At 41.0% G+C, this 23,285-nt stretch overlaps 1 protein-coding gene across 1 annotated transcript; it reads left to right on the top strand.

Moving 5' to 3' along the window:
- The first annotated feature begins 4 nt into the window (after positions 1 to 4).
- ciita (class II, major histocompatibility complex, transactivator) lies at positions 5 to 23,285 on the top strand. The gene is made up of 23 exons (XM_084370402.1): positions 5 to 1,054; positions 9,861 to 9,923; positions 10,867 to 10,929; positions 11,738 to 11,785; positions 11,902 to 11,970; positions 12,428 to 12,520; positions 12,662 to 12,724; positions 13,850 to 13,897; positions 14,642 to 14,848; positions 15,908 to 15,958; positions 16,832 to 16,939; positions 17,038 to 17,097; positions 17,215 to 17,432; positions 17,596 to 18,941; positions 19,194 to 19,730; positions 20,529 to 20,708; positions 20,805 to 20,876; positions 20,973 to 21,053; positions 21,168 to 21,251; positions 21,403 to 21,486; positions 21,596 to 21,679; positions 22,469 to 22,552; positions 22,700 to 23,285. Exons 1-23 carry the CDS (start codon positions 28 to 30, stop codon positions 22,773 to 22,775), a joined length of 4,746 nt encoding a protein of 1,581 aa, XP_084226528.1. The 5' UTR covers positions 5 to 27; the 3' UTR covers positions 22,776 to 23,285.

Below are 23,285 nucleotides of genomic sequence, written 5' to 3'. Positions count from 1 at the left end.
GCAGGATGTAAACCAGGTGTGGATCCGATGAATTCTCCAGGATCAAACCCCCACTGGTACTCCAACCAAGGTCAGTTGGTTGAGGTGAGCTGCCAAGAATCTTCCATCACTGACCCCAACCAGACAAGATCGGACCCTGTTTCACCAGTGGATGAACAAAAGAATGTGAGGTCTGGGCCACAAATTGATCCATTGGACTGGATTGAAGAACACTACCTGTCGACAACCAACTACCAACACAGTGTCGGATTAGATGATGAAATGACAAAACTGCTGAGGAATGCAGAATCAGTGCAGACGCCTGCAAGTGATAATGAAAGAATGAAAAAGGGGAATTTAGAGGATGAGAAGGAGTGGTTAGAGCAGGTAGAGGAGGAGGCTAGACGGATAGCTGTCCCTGTGTGGCAGCACTGGGACAGAGGACGAAGGATGTTACTGCCTTTGGTTCCTTCTCTGGCAGCAAGTGAAAACACAGCGACAGACAGTGAAGCACGATGCCCTGTTTTGAATATGGAGGAGGAAACAGAACTTGCAATGGCTTGCAGGACACTAGATTTGTACGCTGACAAGTTCAGCTGTACAGGCCCAAACTTCACATTGGATACAGGAGCCACTGACGCACCGAGAGGCCTCTGTTTCTCTGCGTACAACAGCACGGTGACGACTGTATTGGATCATTTGGATGCCTCACCTGTTGAAGCCTGTGCAGCAACAGACACAAGCAGCGACAGCACAGACAGGTTTGAGGGCGAGCTCGATGACTGCTGGGTAACTGACGGGACGACAGGTACAACAGAGGACCTGCTCTGTTTGACCGCAGATGTACAATGTGGCTTTCCAGGATTAACAGAAGATATTGGACATTTATTTTCTTCCTGTGACCCAACTAACGCACAAGATAACTCGTTTTACTCAAACATGGATCATAGCATGACATTAAGTGTTTTAGACAATGTTTTCAGGGCTGCTGATGGTATAGACACATGCAGCAGTGATGGCATAACAGACTTCCATGAGGATAAAGAGGACATGGAGACAGTAGATCCACAGTGGGGTAAGTGTTTTGTTGTTCTTCTGCCATCTGTATCTCTGTTCTTATTAACATCATCCGCCCGGGGTTATAGGAATACTGCCAAAGCCTTTAATGTCATGGTTGTTTGGGAATCACCATAGCACTGAAAGAAGCTTCTCTCCAAGCTGTCCTGGTGCCTTCCAGTTTCCCTTTCTCAGCTTTCCACCAACAATCATGAAATGAAAGTAACCTCTGTCACCAACAGTAAATATGTTGTCTTTTGGATGCTTGTCCAAATTTGTTTTGTGTCAGCACCTGGGAACGGTTGGGTGTAAAGGGTGTGTCTTACTTTCAGTTTCATTCTGAATTACATAAGAAGTAACACCACATTGTAGAGATACTCTGCAAAGAAAATGTCACTTAAGTAAAAGTAGGTTAGTATACTCAGTAGGGATGTTATGTATGATCAATCATTAATCGTCTTAATTGACAATCAGAGACGGGCACAAATACATCAAAGAGAATCTTGAAATAACAGATTACAGATACTTGTTTTTCAAATATATCCAAATAAAACACAAAATACTGGCATGAGAAAATGTATTTAATGAAAATACACATCATTTGTCAGTAAAAAATACAAAAAGACATTTGGCACAAACTGATATTATGACATTTCAGCCATTTAGTTGCCTCAGTGTGGGCTAACTGCTGCTAACTGTAGCTAGTTAGCTCAGTTAGCCGTGCAGCTAGCGGTTCGGACTGGGAGCTCAGGCCCAGGGGAGTTTTAGTGTTTACACTGCTGGCACAGGAGCTTTGGACATGGATGGGCCTGGGCTAGCTGGTTAGCATGCTCACTTCAGGATATATCTCCAACACATAATGTCACAAACTTTTGTTTATTCACACTCACAAATAAAATTCTTACCTATTACCCTTTAATGTCAATGGATTTTACTGTTGCAGTCTGTTGAGGTGGCGCTAATTGTTAGCTATTTTGTATAGGACTGCAACTAATGATTATTTTTGACGCGTTATTTAATGGGTAATGTCGAAGTGACACTTTCTCAGTGCATCGTTTTGATCAACTAATACTCAAATCTTAAAATTATTAAGTGCACAGTATATATTTTCTACCGCTAGCTGTTTCTCAATCAAAACAATGAAACCAAAAGATCTCAAATTTTAACTTCAGTACCAACTTGAATAAATGTACTTAGTTACATGTGGCGCTCCCCTTCCCTAAATAATTGCACTGACCTTTGCAGCATTGTTACCTGTCAATTAAGAGGACAGTGTTCATAAATGCATGTATGATGTAAAAGTCAAAAGAGAATTAGGCAGCAGCCAGAGGACAATACTGTAGCTTTAGATACTGATAAGCACATTAATGATTAAAACATTGATGTCAGTCTCACGTCTCTGTTGTCCTGAATATCACTACATTTGAGCTTATAAAGCTTCAGTTATCCATGAAGACACACAGTTTCAAGTGTGAAACAGCTGATGTTTGTAATGCACGATAAGATGAACTGGGCACTAAACAGCCATGACGGACTTAATTGTGGGAAATCTGCTATCAATGAAACAAAATGTAATGACGAGGCAGGAATGTTTGGCCAGAAAACTGTTTACCCCTGTGGAGTTTTATGTAATGGGACTGAATTACACGGGTGGAGTTTTGATCCGAAGTGCCCACATTGTGACGCCCAATTAGATTTTCCTCCGTCCCTTTCTTTGTCTCTACTTCCCTTCACCTTCTGCCATATTGCTAACCCTGTCCAGACTCTTCCCTTTCCTAACTCCCCCATATTTCCTAGTACTGACTGATATTGTGTCCACTCACACTCATTGTTTCTCGAAAAAACAGTTCAACAGTATTGTATGACAAGGCTGACCAACAGGTATTAATGGTGTGAGCCTGTGTGATGTAATTCATGGGCAGGCTGGCATGGTGAGTGGTGCATCTGCTGTTGATGAACAGGTAGAACAGGTACTTTCCACTTTAATGAGCCAAAACTCCCCGTGTTTCCTTGTTTGTTACATAGAGGTGTGTTGGTTTTCACATTTCATAGTGGTTGCATTGATTTCAAGCAATCTGAGCATACAGTATATTTAGTATCGTCAACCTCTTAAAATAATGGCCTAAGTCATATTTTCAAGTTTTTCAAAAAAAAACTGGAAAAACTGAACCAAACATAGTAGAGATTATATGATTAATCATTTCACACAAAAAGGTTATGACAATAGATGACTATACTACATAGCACCTTGGGGTAAAGATATGTCTTGAAAAGCTAAAGCTAAAATTGCCTAGGTCACTCTGCCTTTATAAATAAAAAGGTCTTTGACATAGGCCATTATACTACAGGGGTAGGATCACATGATCTGTTCAACTGAGGATGTAGGTGATTTTACCAGAGGTGGCCAGCATCATGAAGAGCTGACTTTGGCCATTATTTTAGGAAGGTGACAATAAGAGACATGCGCATACATATCATACTTAACACAAATCCGTCTTATGCCAGCCCCCTAACCTCTACAAACATAACACACACACACACACACACACACACACACACACACACACACACACTTCACTATAATTCTATATCCTGTATTCTCCATTGAATTCCCCTCTTCCCTTCCCACCATGCCCCAACTTGGTTTTTTTTAAATCTCATGAGGCTTCATACCTCTTTGAATGGTTTCATTTTATTATTGTCTTACAGACAACACCTTGTATATGGTCAAATAATATCTCATCCATTCTTTTCATGTATTTAAAGTAGGGGGCTGTCCCCCCCCCCCCCCAGTGTTTTAAAATGTATTTCTTAATGCTCAAAAGGAAAATGATGAACCTCTACACAGTTTGGTATAGACCTTATACTCAGGTGGACCTTTGACATAAAGGGCAGTGTTGTAAAAATAACCCAAAAGTCATTAAAAGTAAAGACATCATGTTAAAATATTACTTTGGTGAAACTGAAAGTCACCCACACAAATAGAGTTACTTGAGTGAAAGTCTTAAAGTATCTGATATTAAATGTACTTAAGTATTAAAAGTAAAGAATAAAAGTACATATTTTTTTAAATTATTTTTTGTATGTAGTATACAGTATATTATACTGTATACTGTTGGTCAACTGATTATTTGACCACACAATTCAGTTATTTATTTTTTTCCCTCTGATTACCAATAAAATAGCTTCATTTAAAAATGTGCTACGTTAGTAACTAAAGTTATCAAATAAATGTAGTGGAGTTAAAAAGTACTATATTTGCCTCTGAAATGTGGTGGAGTGGAAGTATAAAGTAGCAGAAAAAGGAAATACTCAAGTAAAGTACCTAAAAACACTACTCAAGTACAGTACTTGAGTGAGTGAGTCACATTCCATCACTGATAAAGGATAGTGATGGAAAACAAGTGACATGAGCTGACCTGGGAAAGATCGCCTAATAACATCATAGTACTAATAATAATATCACCTCTATATTTGAGACACATAATAGAATAATATTTAATAACTGTCAGGAGCCTGTATGAAATATGACTGTTGAGGGCTGTTATTACATCCAACTGGGGGGATTTTCGAACATTTCTGAAGATATAAACCGAAACTAGACGTCTGTTGTAGAAACACTTTGCGCTGTTGCCCCTCATCATCTCTGGAACCCGCCTCAGTTTGGCTTGCCTGTGTGCGCAGCTTAAAGTGAAAGTAAAACGTCTTTATTGTTAGACCGAGCAGGTTTGCGCTCACAGGAGGAGGTATAGGTCATTTGAGGACACAGCATGCGCAGCGGCTGATGTACTCAGGTTAACGCACAGAGAATATACAGGTGGAGTTCAGAGGACCAGAGCATCATCATCATCATCATCATCATCATCCAGTGAGGACGGCGCGGCAGGTAAAAATTATCCCGACTCTGATGGGGCGGGCTGGGCACGTTTATCCAAAGTGCGCAATATGGATAGGAAAGGTTGTCGGGTGGTCTTTCCTCTTATCTACATTTCTTATCTTTACAGGAGTTTTGTGTGTGATGTTTCAGCTTATCTTACTGCATTATGCGCAGTGGTGAAGTGTTTTTTTTTCACGACTTTCATCACAAACATAAAGAAATGATAACAGTTTTTGTTTTTATTAATGCTTAATGTTCTTGATTTTGCAATCTGATATTTTCTGCTTTGAAATAACGTTATTCATGCACAAACGTTGAAGCCGTTTAATTGGCATCTAGGATTGCTTTTATCAGTGCTGTATACAACCGCAAACTTTGAGCCATTATAAGACGGGCATGCGCTCCATTACGCATGTGTAAGGTGTCCTTGTTTGGGTCACAAACGTGCGTAAAATGTGGCGTGATAAAATGAGACGAGGTAGACGTTGCTGGTAAGGGGAGTGAGTCAATGCAGGGTATTTGGGGGGACTTCCAGAGAATGAAAAGAAAGTTAATTCACTGATTGCAATACGTGTCTGGAGACAACAAACAGACACATGCGGTGGGCGGCGGCCATTGTTTGTGTGTGTGTGTGTTTGTAGTAGTGTGGGCTCATGCGACACGGACTCCTACTCATTCATAATCAAGATTTTTGCAATATTAAAGGTTTTTCTTTGCATTTTGCAGCTTTTGTTCCCCCCATCTACGTGTTGTGCTACTTGTAGTTATGTGTTGGCTTTTATGGATGACAAAAAATGCAACATGGTTCTCTAAATGTGCATGTTCCTCATAGTTCAGGCCTTTTTTTGGAGTGCGATCAGGCGACAAGTCACCCCTCACTTATTTTTAAAATGTGGCAAAAAAAAAAAAGAGCATGTTCAACTGGTGAATTATCTCCAGCGTTCATCTGTACTGCAAGTGCAGACGGTGAGCTCGGTGTGACAGGAAATGGCGTCTAAATTTTGATAGTGCACCACACATGCAGGATTTGTTGGCTTGCACAGAAACCTCAGGCATAGATCTGAGTACAAAGTCCCCAATTGATTCTGTCTGTCAGGGTCCTGGTGATTCCTCTTTATAAAGGGTGTGTCTGGATTTTCTAACCACAGACTGCCATATGGTTACCTGAGAGGACAATAAAGGATCAAACAGACAAACCTGTGATTGTAATGGGCAGGAGAGGAGGTCAGCCTCGTTTGGACCCTATGCCTATCTTGAATTTTAAAATCTGCAGGGCCACACACCTATGGCTAATTATTTTCTCATTTTTCACCCTGGGGAGCCTCTAGAAGGGTCCAAATTTGAGGGTGAGAAGGCGTCTCGATGGATAAGTGATAGAAGGGGCCAAAGGTGCAGCTGACAATCTGACAATCTGAAACGCTCGTCTTCGGCTCTGAAGCAGGATCCTCGGTCTGTAGTCAGCAGTCTGTGGTCTCACTCAATGTCTCGCCTACAACACTGATTGGTCACATGTCACAAGTAATAGCCAGCGCACCCTGAGTAGTATGAATTTGCAACTGTCAATCAATCAATCAATCAATCTTTATTTGTATAGCACCAGTTCACAACATACGTCATCTTGAGGGGGGTACAGCAGCCACAGCAGTAATAACAGCTTTACTAATTGAGATGTGAACATTTATAATACTAAAAGTATAATAACAATAATAATTAACTAAAACTATCAACTAAATGTAGTAGAGTGGAAGTATAAAGTAGCAGAAAATGTAAATACTCAAATAAAGTACCTCAAAATGATACTTAAAGCAACATTACGTAGAAATTGGCATTTTGTGCGCTTTGGCGTACACCACTGTCGTAAATACAAATCTCAGGTCTGTAACAATTTGTCAGACGCAATGTAGGTGCTAACTTCAAACAAGATCATTAGGTCATAACAGAGTTACGTCTTGAAAACGTTTCTATCGCATGTTGAAGTAAACATGTATGTAACGCTGTGATCCTACCCACTCTCTGAAGTTACACAGTGCAGAAACAAGTGATGGGGGGCGGAGTGACTGAGACAGAGACACCATTCACCCTATTATAAGACACTGTACCATCAACATGATTTTGAAGCTGTTTTTTTAATGTAAAAAAGTTACATAATGTTGCTTTAAGTAAAGAACTTGAGTAAATTGTAGTTACCTACATTACATCACAGGTTATTCTTTTTTTCAGTACCAAATATTGGTTACAGTCTCTTTGAATACTAAAAATTGTTTTGGTATAAAAAAACATATACACTAGTAGGAAGCTCCTGACATCCTTTGTGGTCTTTAGGCAGCAATCACTGTTGTTTTGTCCACCTATAATCCAGCTGAATATAAGTTAGTGTGTTATAATACCCAAGGCCATGACTCATCGTGACAAGCATCTCAATTGCTCTTCTTTTGTCCACAATTAAAACCTCTTCTTATACAGTTGAACCTTTCTTTTCCCGGTTTGATCGGACACAAATACGGGCCTGGGAAATCTCAACCTGAAAGAATCAAAGTCAGACAATCCGCATTCATACCTTGAGGCATGAGGCCAAAGCTCTAACCACACAACACCGCCCGCAGCTTTCATCTATGAGTAAACATCAGGGATAGCTTTGTGCACCATGTCAGCTTGGCCTAAGCTTACTGAGGGAGAGACGGGAGAGGGGAAGTCTTTGTCTGAGACAAACCAGGATGAAGCAGACAGACTTGACGTGTGATGGTGGTCTGAGTCTGTATGGCATCACAGGGCCAGTCTGTACCTGAAATAATCAACAAAATGACTATATTGCATTGCTTGTATTGATTGTGATGAATTATTTACTGTTGTGGGGTGCATGTACAGTATAGTCATGTCCTCTTGCTGATACAATGGATTTGTAATGACCAAATACACAAAATCAACCAATCTTTCTTTCTTCCTTTCTTTTTTCGTTAGTTTCTGGCAGCACTTCATTAGAATACCAAATTTAGGCCTTCATGTCAGCCTTGTTTGAGCAATGCCTTAGTTTCACTTTCAAACAGGGCATTATTATGAAATGTTTAAGAGATATGAAATAACATAACAGTACCAGTGGGACTTAAAACATTTGGCACACGCTGCCTCACAACTTCTTTCCCACGTTTTATCAGTTCTCCTCTGCCCTCCCCTCCCTAATCTTTTCTATACTCTCTAACAGCTACTTTTGTATCAGTATTGTTATGTCATTAGATCGTGCCACTAAAAAAATGACAGGAAATGACGGATGTTGCATTTTTTGCAACTCTTCATCGCTCAGCACCAAAAACATGGAGAACAGTGTATCTCCCCAGTGCAGGAAGCCTCTGACATCCTTTGCAGTCTTTCAGGCAGCGAATACTGTTGGTTTGCAATGAGTCATCAGTACAATGCTCTTCTTTTGTCCAGATTTCGAAGCTCATGCTTTACAGGTTATTCTTTCCTTCGACGGTTTGGTCATACAGACATATGGGTGTGTTATATCTAGAGCTGTATCAGAACACGGTTGAAAAGAAATATTACCACTTTGGGTTCTTAGGATGTGCCTCAGAACCGCGCAGGGAGTCTCCTCAAATCACAACTGGAGCCCAACCGATATATCGTATGCCGGATATTATCGGCCAATACTGGCCTATCGGAAAATATTGTTAGGCTCTAATCGGCGCTTTAAAGGTCTCATATTTTTGAAAGTGAGATTGCTGTAACTTTTTTTTTATAATAAAGCAGGTCTTGGTCAATCCACAGAGAAATGCACACAGCCCGTATTCAGAAACTCTGCCTTCAAACACATTAGGCAGTGCCTGCTCAGGCCTGTGAAAGCCGACCAATCAGCACCGACTGGCCTTAAAGAGACAGAAGGCGAATAGAGGTGCTGCGGCAAGGGACAGTCTGAGGAAAACTACGTCATTTTTGAAGATTAAAGCATGGAAACATTCTTTAGTGGACAACCAAAATAAAAGTATGAACCTGAAATGAGCATAATATAAACCATATGCTGTATTGCTGCACCTCTGAGAGACAACTAACCAATGAACTGATACATAAGAATCCTGGGTCTATGTATGAAACTGCTGAAAGGGAAATTTAGCATAAGTGACTGTAACTGTAACTGTTAGTAAAAGTGCATCTCTTTTACTCCTGATCTGACAAACGTAAGAATAAAATCAATGTATCATATTCTGTTGAGTTAGAGTTATACTCTAAGGAGGTTTTCTTCAAGGAGCAGCCGTTCAGCATTCTGGATAGCTGCAGTACAGAGACAGAGTTGTGATAGTGACACCTCACAGACATAAACCACATTCACAAACATGAGCCCGGAAAAGTAAAACTGTTTTCAGTTTGTGAGTGTAAGTGAGATGCTTGATAAATGAATCTCCTTTGATTTTAGCTGAGATGTGTTTTTTCCCTTTAAAGCTGGCCCTTAAGCATAATTAGATATTACAGTCCCCGATGTGTCTGATGATCAGTTGTGAAGGCTGTCTGAGTCCTGGTATTAATGACATGACAACAATAATCTTAAGTTCATATAATGTATCTGATAGTTACCTGAATGAACAGAAAGCTGAACATCTAATACGAATTACGTACTCTGAGACTGTTGCTATTAGCCTTATTTTCATAATATTCATGTCCCCTTAACTTATGTGGTATAGGCACCAGGCTTTTTTGGTACTTTTCTGTCTCCTGCATGTCAGACTGTGCACGCTTATTTTTATAATGTGCAACTGCAGATGAAATAACAGCGACAATGGCATTGTGTTTTACAATTAAGCAATGATGAAATTGTGAAACTTAGCGTGGGAATGATGTGCAGAGCTTAAGATTTGAAAATTGGCATGGCTGAAGTTGCTCAATGCAAGTGATTAGGCAACTATAACTCCTTATCATCAATATATTTATTTATTCATTTTATGTGTGTGTGTGTTATTAGGTGCCAAGATGCAGGAAGTGGATCAGGACCCGTTTGTCGGTCCTGACTTGGGAAATCTCCAAGGTCAGTATTGTTTGAGTTTGAATTACCTGTTTACACTGTAGAAACGAGCTCTGTGGAGTGGTTTTACATGAATCAGCACAGTGTTGGCTTCACAAAACTACTCAAGTGTCATTTAAAGGTGCAGTTTGTAGTTTTGGGGAAGACATTTTAATCTTTTGCTGATTTTGTTTATTTTATCAAAACTTTGAAGCAGACCCTGTTAGATAATCTTCTGAATGAGACAAAACTGAGAGGATACACTGCAAGTGCAAGACATATTAAAATCATCTTTCTAAAAGTCACCTGGTAAAACAGCAAAGCCATAGCCTGCAAAGTTCATACATACAGTTCAAACATCTACATACCTTATATGAGAATAGGAATTTTTGAACATGCATTTCTTAATATAATATGAATTATTCAATCTCCTTCAACTTGTTTAGTATAACAGTCAGGTACATTTTGGTCATCGTCTGTGTTCTTTGTGCAGGGAGAGATTGTAAGGCAAGGCAAGTTTATTTGTATAGCACAATTCAGACTCAAGGCGACTCAAAGTGCATTAACACAAATTAAAAACAAGTACGAAGTAGTACGAAGTAGTACGAAGTAGTACAAGGTAGCGAGACCACTTTGAGTTTTCCACAACCCCCACAAAGGTGCAGGAAGTCCTGCATCGATCTGTCTAGCATGGCACAGACAGCAGACAAAACAACAGTGGCATTGAGTTTACAGTGAGGTTTAGCAATGAGGGAACTGTGAAACTCTGAAAATTATTGTGGCTGCATTCACACTTGCAGAGACAAATCATCATCTGATGTTTGCAGTCAGCGACACACATTAGGGCGCACAGGTCAAGAGGCTGACATTAGGTTAATACAGTGCTCAGGCAACTTCAATATATTATGATGCTTTCAGTCCTCATGCATTGATATCACATTTTATGTGTTTCTGTGTGTGTTATCAGGTGCCAAGGTGCAGGAATTTGATCTGGACCTGTTTGCTGGTCTTGACTTGGGAGATCTACCAGGTTAGTATTGTGAGAGTTTGAATGGCACTCTCTATACTGAAGAGAGGCTCTACATGAATCAGCACACTGATTTCATGGAAGGGTCCCATAGTTTATTTCATTAAAAAACTGGAAAGTTAATAATATACCAACTTTGGTGGTTGAATTCCCTTTGTTAACCGACTGAATGAAACAAAAAATATACTGATATAGCATTAAAGGGACTAAAATTACTTTTTGCACCAGGATCACTACCAACAGTTACACCAAGTGCAATAACAAACAGGACAGTATGTCAGATCAATCTGAATTTTAATGGCTGAAGCTACTTTTGCATTAAATGCAGCAAAAAAGTTGTTAATTGATCAAATAATCAAATAAGTGATCAACTGGGCATTTTCCAGATAGCAACACATTAAAAAGTTGTAGTAGTCTTTGCTAATCTACACTAATAAAAGGAGGAGATGAAGAATTGAGCTAAATACATAAGTTGTTTAGGAAAAGTTCTCTGTCTCCTCCAGCAACCACCACAAAGTGTGATGGCCGTTTTTTACTACATTTATCCAACCTACCAGTTATGGCTGCATATCTGATTCTGCCAATTGTTTTGATTCATGCTGTTAAAATGCTGGCACTTTAGACATGAAAAATCATGTAGTCCAGTGCAACTGAAAAACATAATTATTGAGACTCTATGGGGTTAAAAAATTGGCCCCAGAAACAGACTTTTTCGTTTGATAAACAAGGAAATTTAAATGTTTCATTAGAAAATGTGAAATCAAACTGTTGCAAATGTTTCATCTGATAATTTCCATTGTTTGCGTTTTAGATGATTTGACAGAATTCCTAAATGAGGATTTCCTGGGAAAGATGATGGGTATGTTGGAGCCAAACCTTTGCACACTATGTAATAACAAAGAAAAACATATATTTAAGTATGAACGCAAAGGTTGATGATGTTGTCTAATTCCCTCTGTGTGTTTTCTTACCTAGACCCAGATGAGCTTTTTGGCGTCTTTGGCGATCCATTGTTGAATTGTGAAGATCAACTCAACAACTGCAGTAAGGATCTCCTCTTTTCAACTCATTAAGCAACTGCTGACGTAAAACAGGCAATAAAGGAAAAAAAGAAAAGGTCTAAAACTTTCAAACAAACTCATGTACATTATATTTCATCCAACATGGAAAACATAAAACATCTGGTGTAATAAATGTGCTTTAAGACTGTTTTTACATTATTAGAAACACCAGTGGGGTCTGTGTTAGCCCAAGCAACAGGGAAGTAAAGCCACTGCCAACAAAACATGAGGGCTACAAAACTTTTTTCTCCGTGACGTCACTGTTGTTTTAGCCTGTGTGCCTCTTCCTTTTTTCGTTTCTTCAAGATGTTTGGAGAAACATGCTTCACTGCTTGATTTTCAGTTCAGCACTGAAAATCAGGAGCATAACAACCATTTCTTGTTACTGTGTCTGCCAGTTGCTTCACTGACCTTTTGACTTCCTCTTTATTACACTTAAGGTGATGTTCCCTCACCATCCGAACTGCCCAGCCCAGACAGCCACCAGCAGAGACAGACGAGCAAAGCAAATAACAGGAGAAAAAGACCCGGAGGTAGAAAACCGACCTGATCACCTTTTGTCATGTAAAACTTCATCTCAGGATCGCCTGATGCAGCTGCAACATTCTGCACGGCTTAGTTCTACTTGCACACATTGCAGGTTTACATGTTCTATTTACATTCTTCCTCTCCAGTTTCACAGCCACAACGGTGTCCTGATGAGACCACACCATCGAGGCCCAAAAGGCAAAAAGCAGGTGATCTACCTAGACTGTCTGTTAACTGTGTTACACCGCGGCTTCAAATGTGGGACAAAGTTAAATATGTAATCCGTGCCCACATAGCTGATGTTTGATCATCGTCCTATTTAACCAATCATTTAGGGTAGTTTCCACAAAGCTTTTAAACAGAGCTGTAAACCAAGAGATCGTCTTACATCTTTTAGCCACTTGACTACAAATGACTTATACTCGACATCACAGCGCACCATTTTGCAGGCCATGTCGCTGGGTTTTAGAAATCTGGATGTAAATGGTCTACTTTCTCAGGCAGCCATTGGTTTTTCCATTCCTCTCAGTATGTTAGGAAATCATTGACAAGACTTTTCTGAAATTCGCTTGAGATGTGCAGTCCATCACAAGACATGTATTTCATTAACGTGTTTTATTTACGCCTTAAAGTATCTCATCAGAAGCAGCAAAATTCAGAAAGCTGTTTCAGTCTCTTGAGGTTGTTTTTGCCTGTTTTGAGAAAAAGAGCTGAAAGAGCTTAAATGGAGATAGAAACACCTTTTCTGAATAACTCCTGACGTAGCGAACATTTAATTCATATGACTGATCAGCTGATATCATCATGTTTCTACATTGCATTGCACCATCTGAAGTCTGTTATGAATTATGGTTTTCACATTGTACAATAAAAAGAATGGCAACCAATGGGTGCTTGATACAGTAGAAAATATGCATTTACAAATGATATAGCCAAAAATATAAACCTACAACATGTATTGTCACCAAAAATGTTAAAACATAATTTGTAGTCAATGGGCTAAAACTTCTGGTTCTGGGCTTCTTTTTGGCTGTCATCATGTAAGGTTAGCTAAGAACCACACACTTAAAAACACTGAATTTAAAATTGACCCAGTGTAGGGTCAATATAGCACCAATGTTTTTTTGACCCATGCAGTGTTAGTGTTATATTTATATAAGTGTTGGGTTACTGGATCAAAACAACCCCTCTGTTGGGTGGTTTTCCACCCATTGGTACTGGGTAAAATCAGCCCAATATAATGCATCCATGCTATATTGACCCCACACTGGGTCAATTTTGATCCTGTGTTTTTCAATTTACATGTTTTAATGTTAGTTCTTCCATTCTTGCAGGTCGACGGAAAACCAATGAGGCACAACCTGAGCCAATTGTCGACCAAGGTAAGTTTCTAAAGTCGTCCTTAAATTGATATCTGGGGGGTTGGTTTTATCCTCATTGTGTTTTATCCTACTACAATGAGGATAAAACATGATAAACTGGCCTCTGGGGTGCCCTTCAACTACTATTTCTGTATGCTGGTGCCCATCGCATGCAGCTGGTGCCCCAAAAATATCCTGAGTCCGCCACTGGGCTATATAAATATGTGTGTGTGTGTGTGTGTGTGTGTGTGTGTGTGTGTGTGTTTTACAGAAATATTCTACTTTAAACATGGCACAGTTGATCTGTTTGCTGAACTCAAACACTACACTAAGGGGTTAAAGTGATGTTGGTTGGCTATGCTTGACTTGGTTCCTTTGTGGCACTAAGTACAGATCTAGAAAGAGGAAGTGTAATATGATGTTGTCAGATAGGAGTCACAATGATGAACCAAAAGGAGAACTCTAAGGAGAACTCTCACCTCACCCGACTTCCACCAGATCACTTTGGTTCTTTTTAGATATCTGATAAACTCTCAGTCTGATGAAAACTCAGGTAAGGTATTGCCAGTGCAGTCAGTCTTGCAGAGCTTTCATTTGCAAGTCTTTGTCTCAACACATGTGAAAGTCAGTACACAAAATCTTTGCCGCTGAATCCCTTGTTATTCCAATGGAAAGTAAACCATCGCCCCCCTTGTTGATAGGCTCAAGGTTAACAAAACCTGCGGGAAGAGAACGATAAGGTTGTTGTCACTGCTTGTTTTGCAGGCACTGACACAGGACCACCAAGTCCAACACCAAGTGCAGCAGAGATGCCGGGCCTCTCCACCACTCCACCAAGAATCCTTCATCTCCATCCCTCCATTCGGTTTATCACCATCCCAGACCCTTCAGGGTATCCGGTTGTTCAGACACTAACGCCGGTTATTAGACTTCCAATCTCCAACGCAGCTGCTGCACCTACTTACATATTTGGTGAGTAAAGAATTTGCAAACACTGTGTTATCAGTTTTTTGGGAGGGTTTTCCTTTCCAATCTTTTTTCAAATGTCCTGCTTGAGAAGTGTTCAGTTTTTGTTGCCATTGTGTTTGAGAGTTCTTGACTGTGTAGAGGAAATGAAGACTCAGTTATGATACAGTTTTAATTGCCCTGAAAATAAAAAACAGAGCTGCACATCAATCTGCATTTAGTTATTATGCAACGTAGCTGGAATAAGCTTCACAAAAGATAGAGATTTGTTGCCAGTCTAATTCTACATCTTGAACTATGTGTTGCTTTTAAATTTTGTTTCTATCCATTTAATTTGTGTTTTATTCTGTTAAATTTACAATAATGGTGTTATTAATAACATTCAGCTACTAAATGTACAGTCGGCTGTTGTTCGAATCATCTGCCCCCTCAAGTGGTCGCCAGTTTGTGCACTAGCTTGAGTTGCTAACGTAAGCAATGCCAGCAACGTCAGCTAGCATTAGCAAACATTAGCAAATGCTGCTAACGCTAACTAGCAAACGTTAATGTTGCTAACACTAGCTAACATTAGGGCAGTACAGTATGCTGGGTGCATACTGTAGAAATCAACCATTCTTACGTTTCCACAAACTGGCAACTAAGACTCTTGATCGCTGACAAAACAAGGATACCACATGATACCAATGGTGTTAGCTGTTAGCTATACTGTTGGCTGACTTGGCTGACCTTGTTAGAAGCTGGAACCAACTGTCAGAATTCTGACACAGCCATAAACAAAAAAAAATCATTTTGGATCTGACAAACATTTTTAAATTATTGATTCACATCGTAATAATGTTTTTAAGAAAGCACCTTTCTACAAGCTCTTTAAAAAGTATTTGTCTACATAAAAATGGCATCAATGTGACCTTTAAATGACTTTTTCATTATTTAATGTCTTTTGTGTACTATATAAAGCATACAACTTTTCATACTTATTAACTTGCCTTGTCGCCTCATGTATGTCTGTTCTTTGCACATGGACCACATCATCAGTACATACTCTAACCCCTGTTTCTAATATAGTTCCTGCTACTTCACCACCCTGCAAACTCCAACTGCCACCCCTCTCTCCCGGTGAGTAGAAAACAATTTAATCTTGGTGTGCGTGCCAACTCTGTGTATGCAGAGAGTGCATACTGGCAGTGTTATGCATATAATGGTTCCACATTTACAATTGTTGTTCTGCCTTTTAAAGGATAACTACCGTTTTTTACAACCTGGACCTTATTTCTGGCAAAATATATGGTCATTTACTCACCCAGATAACTTTGGTGTCATTCGGCGTCGTTCGGACGAAATTAGATCCAGTGTAGCGGCGATATATCCATATAATGGGAGAGACGGGGCAGCGACACACAGCCTCTATATAACGCATTATCTGCCACGAAACTAGTTCATTTCATCAATATTTTGTTATGAAATGCTAGCGCTATTAGCCTCTGAGTCCGGGCTCGTCTATTGTCAACATCCGGGGTCTGTAGGCTGATCTACTACCTCTGACCTGGAAGATGTCGTCTCTGAGCTGCGCGCGCACCCGCGACAGCGCGGCTTGTTTACCTGTAGCTGCTACTGCTAGTTTGACCCCGGATGTTGATAACGGACGAGCCCGGACTCAGAGGGGAATAGCGCTAGCATTTCATAACAAAATATTGATGAAATTAACTAGTTTCGTGGCAGATAATGCGTTATATAGAGGCTGTGTGTCGCTGCCCTGTCTCTCCCATTATATGGATATATCGCCGCTACACTGGATCTAATTTCGTCCGAACGACGCCGAATGACACCAAAGTTATCTGGGTGAGTAAATGATCATATATTTTGCCAGAAATAAGGTCCAGGTTGTAAAAAACGGTAGTTATCCTTTAAGTAAAAAGATGGTAACCACTGTCTACCAACTGCTGTATATGTGTACGCAGGATCTTCATGTTTCTTTTCTTGTGTTTACAGTGGATGGTGCTGTAGCGCCAGTCCAAATGAGTTCATCCCCACCAGGATCTCTGTCAGACACTGCTAGCAAAGCCATGTCTCTCACCTCACCTGTCTCCCCTAGCAATGGTGAGTATCAATATATGTCTAATTTCTTTATCCTTTGGGCATAAATTACCCAGTTAGTTATTGCAGTGTTACGAATATCATGACATGTTGCTTTTCAGAGATGTCAGCATGTAAGGACTCGCCTCTTCCTCAGTCTCCCACTGTCCTTGACATTCCACGTAAGTCACCACATGTTTTTATTCCTCTATTCCGCTTTGATCTAAAATTCCCTGAAAGTTAAAAAGAGGTGCTTTTTGGAGAAGCAGTTTGGTATTCAGTTGTGTTGTGTTTTCCAGAGGTTGTAAAGGACCACATTCAGGAAGCCAAAGCACACATGAGTCAAACCTGCCAGGATATGGAGGCAGGCCTTAGCCTGACCTCTCATTACGTGGACGTCCAAGTGAGCCAGAGAGAGACATTTCGCTCTGGAAAAAACACAAGCAAATTCCTGGACAAGGAGATAATTATCATGGGAGATACAGATCGACAAAAAAGCTTGTTGGGACGGGAACAGGTGAGATTTTCACTTTCACTGGATAGAAGAACAGCGTCCGATGTGCTTTGTGAACATAGCTTAATTAAATACAATGGTGCTGAATATTTTGATTTGTTTATATGACTATTTAAATCACTAGCTGCTACTCACTGGTGCCTGTATGTTTTCCTTTTCGACTCAGATCTTCGAAGGCTCAAATGGAGACAAACCCAAACGCTACATAGTGCTTCTTGGCAATGCTGGCATGGGTAAAACCACCCTGATCAGAAGGCTGTGTCTTGACTGGTCCAGAGACTGTATCCCACAGTTTGACTTTGTCTTCTTGCTAGACGGCAAAGCACTAACTTTATCAGAGGCGACCTTTAGCCTTCAGACCCTCCTATTAAACCTCTCCTCCTTTGCCCCTCCCTGCTTGGACCCAGAGGCAGTGTATGCTCAGATCCTTGCAGCCCCTAAGCGGGTGCTCATCATTTTTGATGGGTTTGACCAGTTGCGTGACTATGAAACTCTACTCCAGACTCAAGAAAAAGACTTGATCACATCCTTGCAGAGGGACAGTAAAGCACAGACATACACAGTAAGGCAGTTATACTCTGCCATCCTTCAAAGGGTCCTCCTTCCAGGCTGCACTCTTTTGCTCTCTACCCGACCAAGAGGCACTGCAACCCAACTTCTTCGGCGGACGGACAGCTTTTTGGAGGTGTGCGGCTTCACCCCCCCAGACATAGAGACATATTTATCCCAGTACTTCACTGATCCCGCCCTCAGAGCATCTGCTTTGGACAACTTAAAAAGCTCAAGCTACCTACATCTCCTCTGCTGGAACCCTGGACTATGTCGGTTGGTCTGCTTGGTTTTAGAGCAGTCCAAAAGTTCAGAGTTCCTACCGCGAACTTTAACCGGACTCTGCCATCAAGTGCTTCAACTGATAATGAAAGAGGACAGTAAGACCGTGCACGCACAGGCTGAACCACAAACAGAAATATCTGTAGAGGAAACCGAGACACAAATCACAAATAGTTCTCAAGAGAAGGGGTGTCACAAGAATGCTCGGACAAAGTCCAGGGCACAGGTTAACACTCGCACCCAACGAGCAAGGAGGGCAAAGAAACAGGAGAAAGAAGAAGAGGATGTAGAGGAGATGAAAAGTGTTGGCGAGGAAGTATATAGGATAGAGGAGAGAGAGTTGCTGTCCCAGCTGAGTTCTTTGGCCTGGGATGGGGTCAAAGCAAACTCCTCAATGCTCCTCCCAGGACGGACTATATCTGCCAAACTCAAGGCATTCGGCCACAGGACAGGACTCTTCCTCTCTTATCACTTGAGAACGAGGCAAGTTGGCTCAAGTGGTGAGACAAAGGGAGCAGGAAAAGAGGGCAGAGAAGAAATGGGAAGAGGAGTAGAAGAAGACAGTGGACACAGAGGGAGGAAGGAGATTGAACGCACCGATGCCGGTGATGACCTCATCCTGTTGTGGGCCAGTCCTTTCCTTCAGAGTTACTTGGCAGGGGTCCATTTGTCTTTGTCAAGGTAAATGGCTCTTGAGTCATCAGAAGAAAATAGTCTTCTTCTATGTTTCCAGTAGAATAATATGGATAAAAAGATTACCTGAGAAGTGGTTGATTGATAGAATGAATTAAAGACCTTGTTTGAGAAGGGAATAAACGTGAATAAACTCTGTGCCTTGTTGATTAAAATAGTACTTATACCCTTTCCTGGCCTCTTTTCTCCTTCACTTCCAGTTCCCTTCCCCTAACTGTTTCTCACTTTCTGTTTCCCCAGGACTGTTACAGATCGTAACTTCATCCTAAGTCTTCCATTCCAGTTAGGCCCAAAGGGACGTCGGCGCCCTCAAAGGGAGGAACTGGAGCTCTCCCAGCGTTTTGCAGTCGGTCTTCTGTTCCACAAGAGGACAGAGCTGCAGAGGCTTCACTCATGCACAGAGACTGCCTTTAGAGATATGGTGGCCAACAAGCAGGCTTTGGTAACAAAACACCTTGAAGGTCTTTCACATGGGGACCTGAGTCCTGCCCAGGTCCTGGAGTCTTGTCACTATGTTTATGAGGCAAGCTCCACCCATGGTGATGGCAGCAGAGACAGTGGCAGCGCACGACTAGTTGCTCACCTGGCAGCGAATCTTCCAGAAGTCCTGACATTTCATGGAGTTCCACTGAACCCGTCGGATGTGTTTGCGGTGCAGAACATTCTCGAAATAGGGGGAACTGAAGGAAGGAGTTTTTGTTTGGATCTGGAGGATTCTGGGATACAGATCTCTGGACTCAGATCTCTGGTGGGGCTCGACAACATCAACACATACAGGTACAGGTTCCACATCTCAAAAATGCTGCTTCGTATCTGTAGTTTGTAGTTTGTTAAACCCTTGAAGTGTTTGTTAAAGACTTAATCAGCTACTGTCCAGTCATAGGTTAGCAACCCTAATAAAGGTGGGGTGGGTCTGTCATGCTCTGGAATTCTCCACCTTCCGAAGCAGTGTGCATGGTGCTGTATTAAGAGTGTAGTGTTAGTGTGGTTAGTGTTGTTGTAGCCTTTCCAAAACACAAAAGTGTGTGTTTCAGCTTTAACATAATTGCTTTTATGTACGGCCAGTCTCAGAACCCATCAGCTATTATCTGATGACTATTTAGCCTCTGGGGGTAACGACCAATGTTTCAAGGCTTCTGGTGGAGCCAGAGAATATATAGATAACAGATATCCAGGCCAAGACTTCCTCTTCTGTGTCTATCATATCGGCTAGTCTTTGTAAGCACATATCTGCAAATGAATGCAGATCAATTATGATATGCTAATAAAAAGCTAAGTCGTTGTCAAGTGATAGCTGATGGGCTCCAAGACTGTATTTCGGCTCACGTGATAGGTCAATATTTGACTACAATGGAATCCAAACAGAAACCAGAACACTTCCGCTTCCAGATTAATGTTAGCCTGCCATTGTCTTCCTCTGTCTCAATTTAAAAAGCCGTTGTTTCAAAAATTATTTTACGAAATTCATAATAGTCATAATAGTAACTCTGCTTTGTTCGGCTTCATTTTTATTCCTTCATCCGAGTCTGTTGATATTTCCATTAATAGCAATGTCAACCCTTGTGTGTCCTCTAGGGCGTGCATTGCCGATGTCATCACCTTATGGGAGCAGCTGCAGCAGAGCGGTGAAGAAGGGCTCCGGGAAGGGGCGGTGTCCAAATTCAAGATTCACCCCCTGAAAGCCACACAGGTGTGCCACATAGAGCACCTGGCAAAACTGGTGAACATACATATGCACAAGAGGCTGTCGGACAGGTAAATCACCACACACATACACTCAGCCATGCTTTGCATCATGCAAACTATGTGTGTGTGTGTGGCTGCTTACGTGTGTCCTTTGCTGTCTTGTAGTTCTAGCCAGTTTGATTCCATCTTGGCAGAGGGCGTACCAGCTGTCAAAGACTTGCACAAGCTGGAGTTTGAGTGAGTAGCTCTTACATTTGACATATGAATTGACGACGATGACGACGATAATTATGATGATGATGATGATGATGACAACATTGTCCTTCCCTCTAGGCTTGGTCCAGACAATGGTACCCTAGCTCTTCCCAAGCTGTGGGAGCTGCTGCCAGGTCTACACAACCTACAGCGCTTAGAGTAAATATTCACACCTTTACCCCCAGTTCTGACTCATGTGTGCTTTGCATCAGTCTCTCTCTGTTTATACTTTGTTTCTAGTGTCTGACAGTATCTCTCTATCTTTTTCTTCAGTCTGGAGAACTGTAAAATAGGGGACAAAGGAGCAGAGAAATTGGCCGATGCTTTGGTCTCGCTCCGTTTCCTGGAGATACTCAAGTGAGTAACATCCTGTTTAATCACACTCACTTCTGAGGCTGGGATGATATTTGACCTCACAATACAAAATAAGTCAACTGTTTTTTAATAAGATGCCTATGTGCGGTATGAGTGTTTGACTAAGTGTTTGCTCTCTTCTTCTGGTTTCTAGTCTGTCACAGAATTGCATTAGGGACCAGGGGGTGAAGAAACTGGCAACCGTGCTGAGGGATCTGCCCAAACTGCACTGTTTAAGGTATATATGTAGACACATATACACATGTAGCTTAACAACAACACCCGAAATGGTGCATACTGTAAACCCACATGTTTTCACTTCCCTCTCCGTCCCTTGTGTTTTTCAGTCTTTACAGCAATGAGATTTCTGATGAAGGGGCAGAGAGTTTAGCAGCTGTCCTGCCACACGTGACTTCCCTCACCGACCTTGAGTAAGACTATATTTACATCTATCTATCTATCTATCTATCTATCTACAACACAACAAATTTAGCACCTGAAAGACCGACACACTGACCTCTATATAAGAAACAAAAACCCTTCGAGGCTGGTGACGGCCCAGGAAACTGTTGCTGATACGTCTGTTGGCCTGTTGTCGGCCCATCAGCTGTTTGGAATTCAAAGAGCTACGCTAAGTCCCCCCAGAGTGGCCACGCCTGAGGAATCCCAGACAGCTGAGTTTCAGTTTGTAGGAAAATACTTACACTTTGGTCAGAAGTCAATTAACTTGTGCTTAACACACAAAACTGTAGATTTAATTTTAAAAGATTAATGAATCAGATTACAGAAAAGTGTGATACTTCATGTTTCAAATCAAAAGTTGCATGTCCTCAATGTTGTGTCGATTGATCTTCGCAGTTAGAAATTCCAGTACTGTGGACGCTCCTGCCAGCAAGAAATATCTTGTAGGAACCAATTAACTGTTTGTAATACCTGGTTGTTTATTTTATTAACAGGAAAAGGTACTGTGGTACCTGTATTTTGTACTGAACATCATTTTAATTAAAACTTCAACAGATGGAAAGATTTAAACACACACTCACGTCAAAAGAGGAACCAGTGACATATGATTTGCTAAAAGTAAACATAAATCAGATTATCTATTGGTCTGTTGTCACTCATATGTGAATAACATTGTTGGGTTTGTCACTGTCTGTAGATACAGTTGTACACATGAAAGAAACATCTAATGTGTGAACTGTTTCGGTTCTCTTTCACAGCGTGAAGTACAACAAGCTCACAGATGTGGGTGCACAGAGTCTGGGAGTCAGTCTGAGAAACTGTAAAAGGATGAAGACTCTGAGGTGAGAAAACCTTGTTTGCATTTGTGCAATCACCATCATGTCCTGTCCATCTATTTTTAGGCGAGGCATCCAACCGCTCCACACCCAAAACTGAACTCTTGTTATGTAATTCCCTTTCTCATGGTTTTATATCTCATCTAATCACAGGATGTGGAACCAGTGTATTCCATACGGAGTGTTTGAGCGACTCCAGCAGCAGGACAACCGCATCCTTTGGCATTAGAACAAGATGAAACCTCCTTACTACAAGGCTGTGGACTTTTTATCATGCGCCTGGTGCTTACAGGTTTACACTACAAACCGCACATTCTCTGGAAAGGAACAGGAAACAAGAAAGGGAGAGAGAAAGTGAGAGAGAGCACTAAAACAAAATAAACTGGAAAGTTCTGCTGCTTTATTGCCAAGTCCTTTCAAAGATGCCATTCATTGCTATCAGGAAATAATAAAAAAAAAAGTTTACTTTATGAAACCACACTGTACTGCATGTGCTTAAAGGTGTGTGGTGATGCTTGGTACAAATTCAAGAAGAACATTTGCACTATTTTATTTCTCATTATGTTGGCGAGTTTTGTGCCATTCATAGATTTTTCTTCCTCATGTGTGTTCTTTCTTGCGTGTGTGACACAAACAGTATTTTTGTCGGCACTCCTTCTGTGGCTGTAAATTCAACAGTTTGCTTAACAATCACAGGGCACTTTAATGTAAATAAAATGTTTCATCTTGTCAACGGGTA

This window comes from Pagrus pagrus, assembly GCF_965226575.1.
Source record: "Pagrus pagrus genome assembly, chromosome: 13".
Taxonomy (NCBI): Eukaryota; Metazoa; Chordata; class Actinopteri; order Spariformes; family Sparidae; genus Pagrus; species Pagrus pagrus.
This window is presented reverse-complemented; position numbering and strand designations above follow the sequence as displayed.

Excerpts from the sequence above, each read along its gene's own strand:
- ciita (XM_084370402.1), top strand. The coding sequence starts at position 28 with ATGAATTCTCCAGGATCAAACCCCCACTGGTACTCCAACCAAGGTCAG. Across the intron at positions 1,055-9,860 it reads GACAGTAGATCCACAGTGGG|GTGCCAAGATGCAGGAAGTG; the intron begins GTAAGTGTTTTG and ends GTGTGTTATTAG. Across the intron at positions 17,098-17,214 it reads CACTGTCCTTGACATTCCAC|AGGTTGTAAAGGACCACATT; the intron begins GTAAGTCACCAC and ends TGTGTTTTCCAG.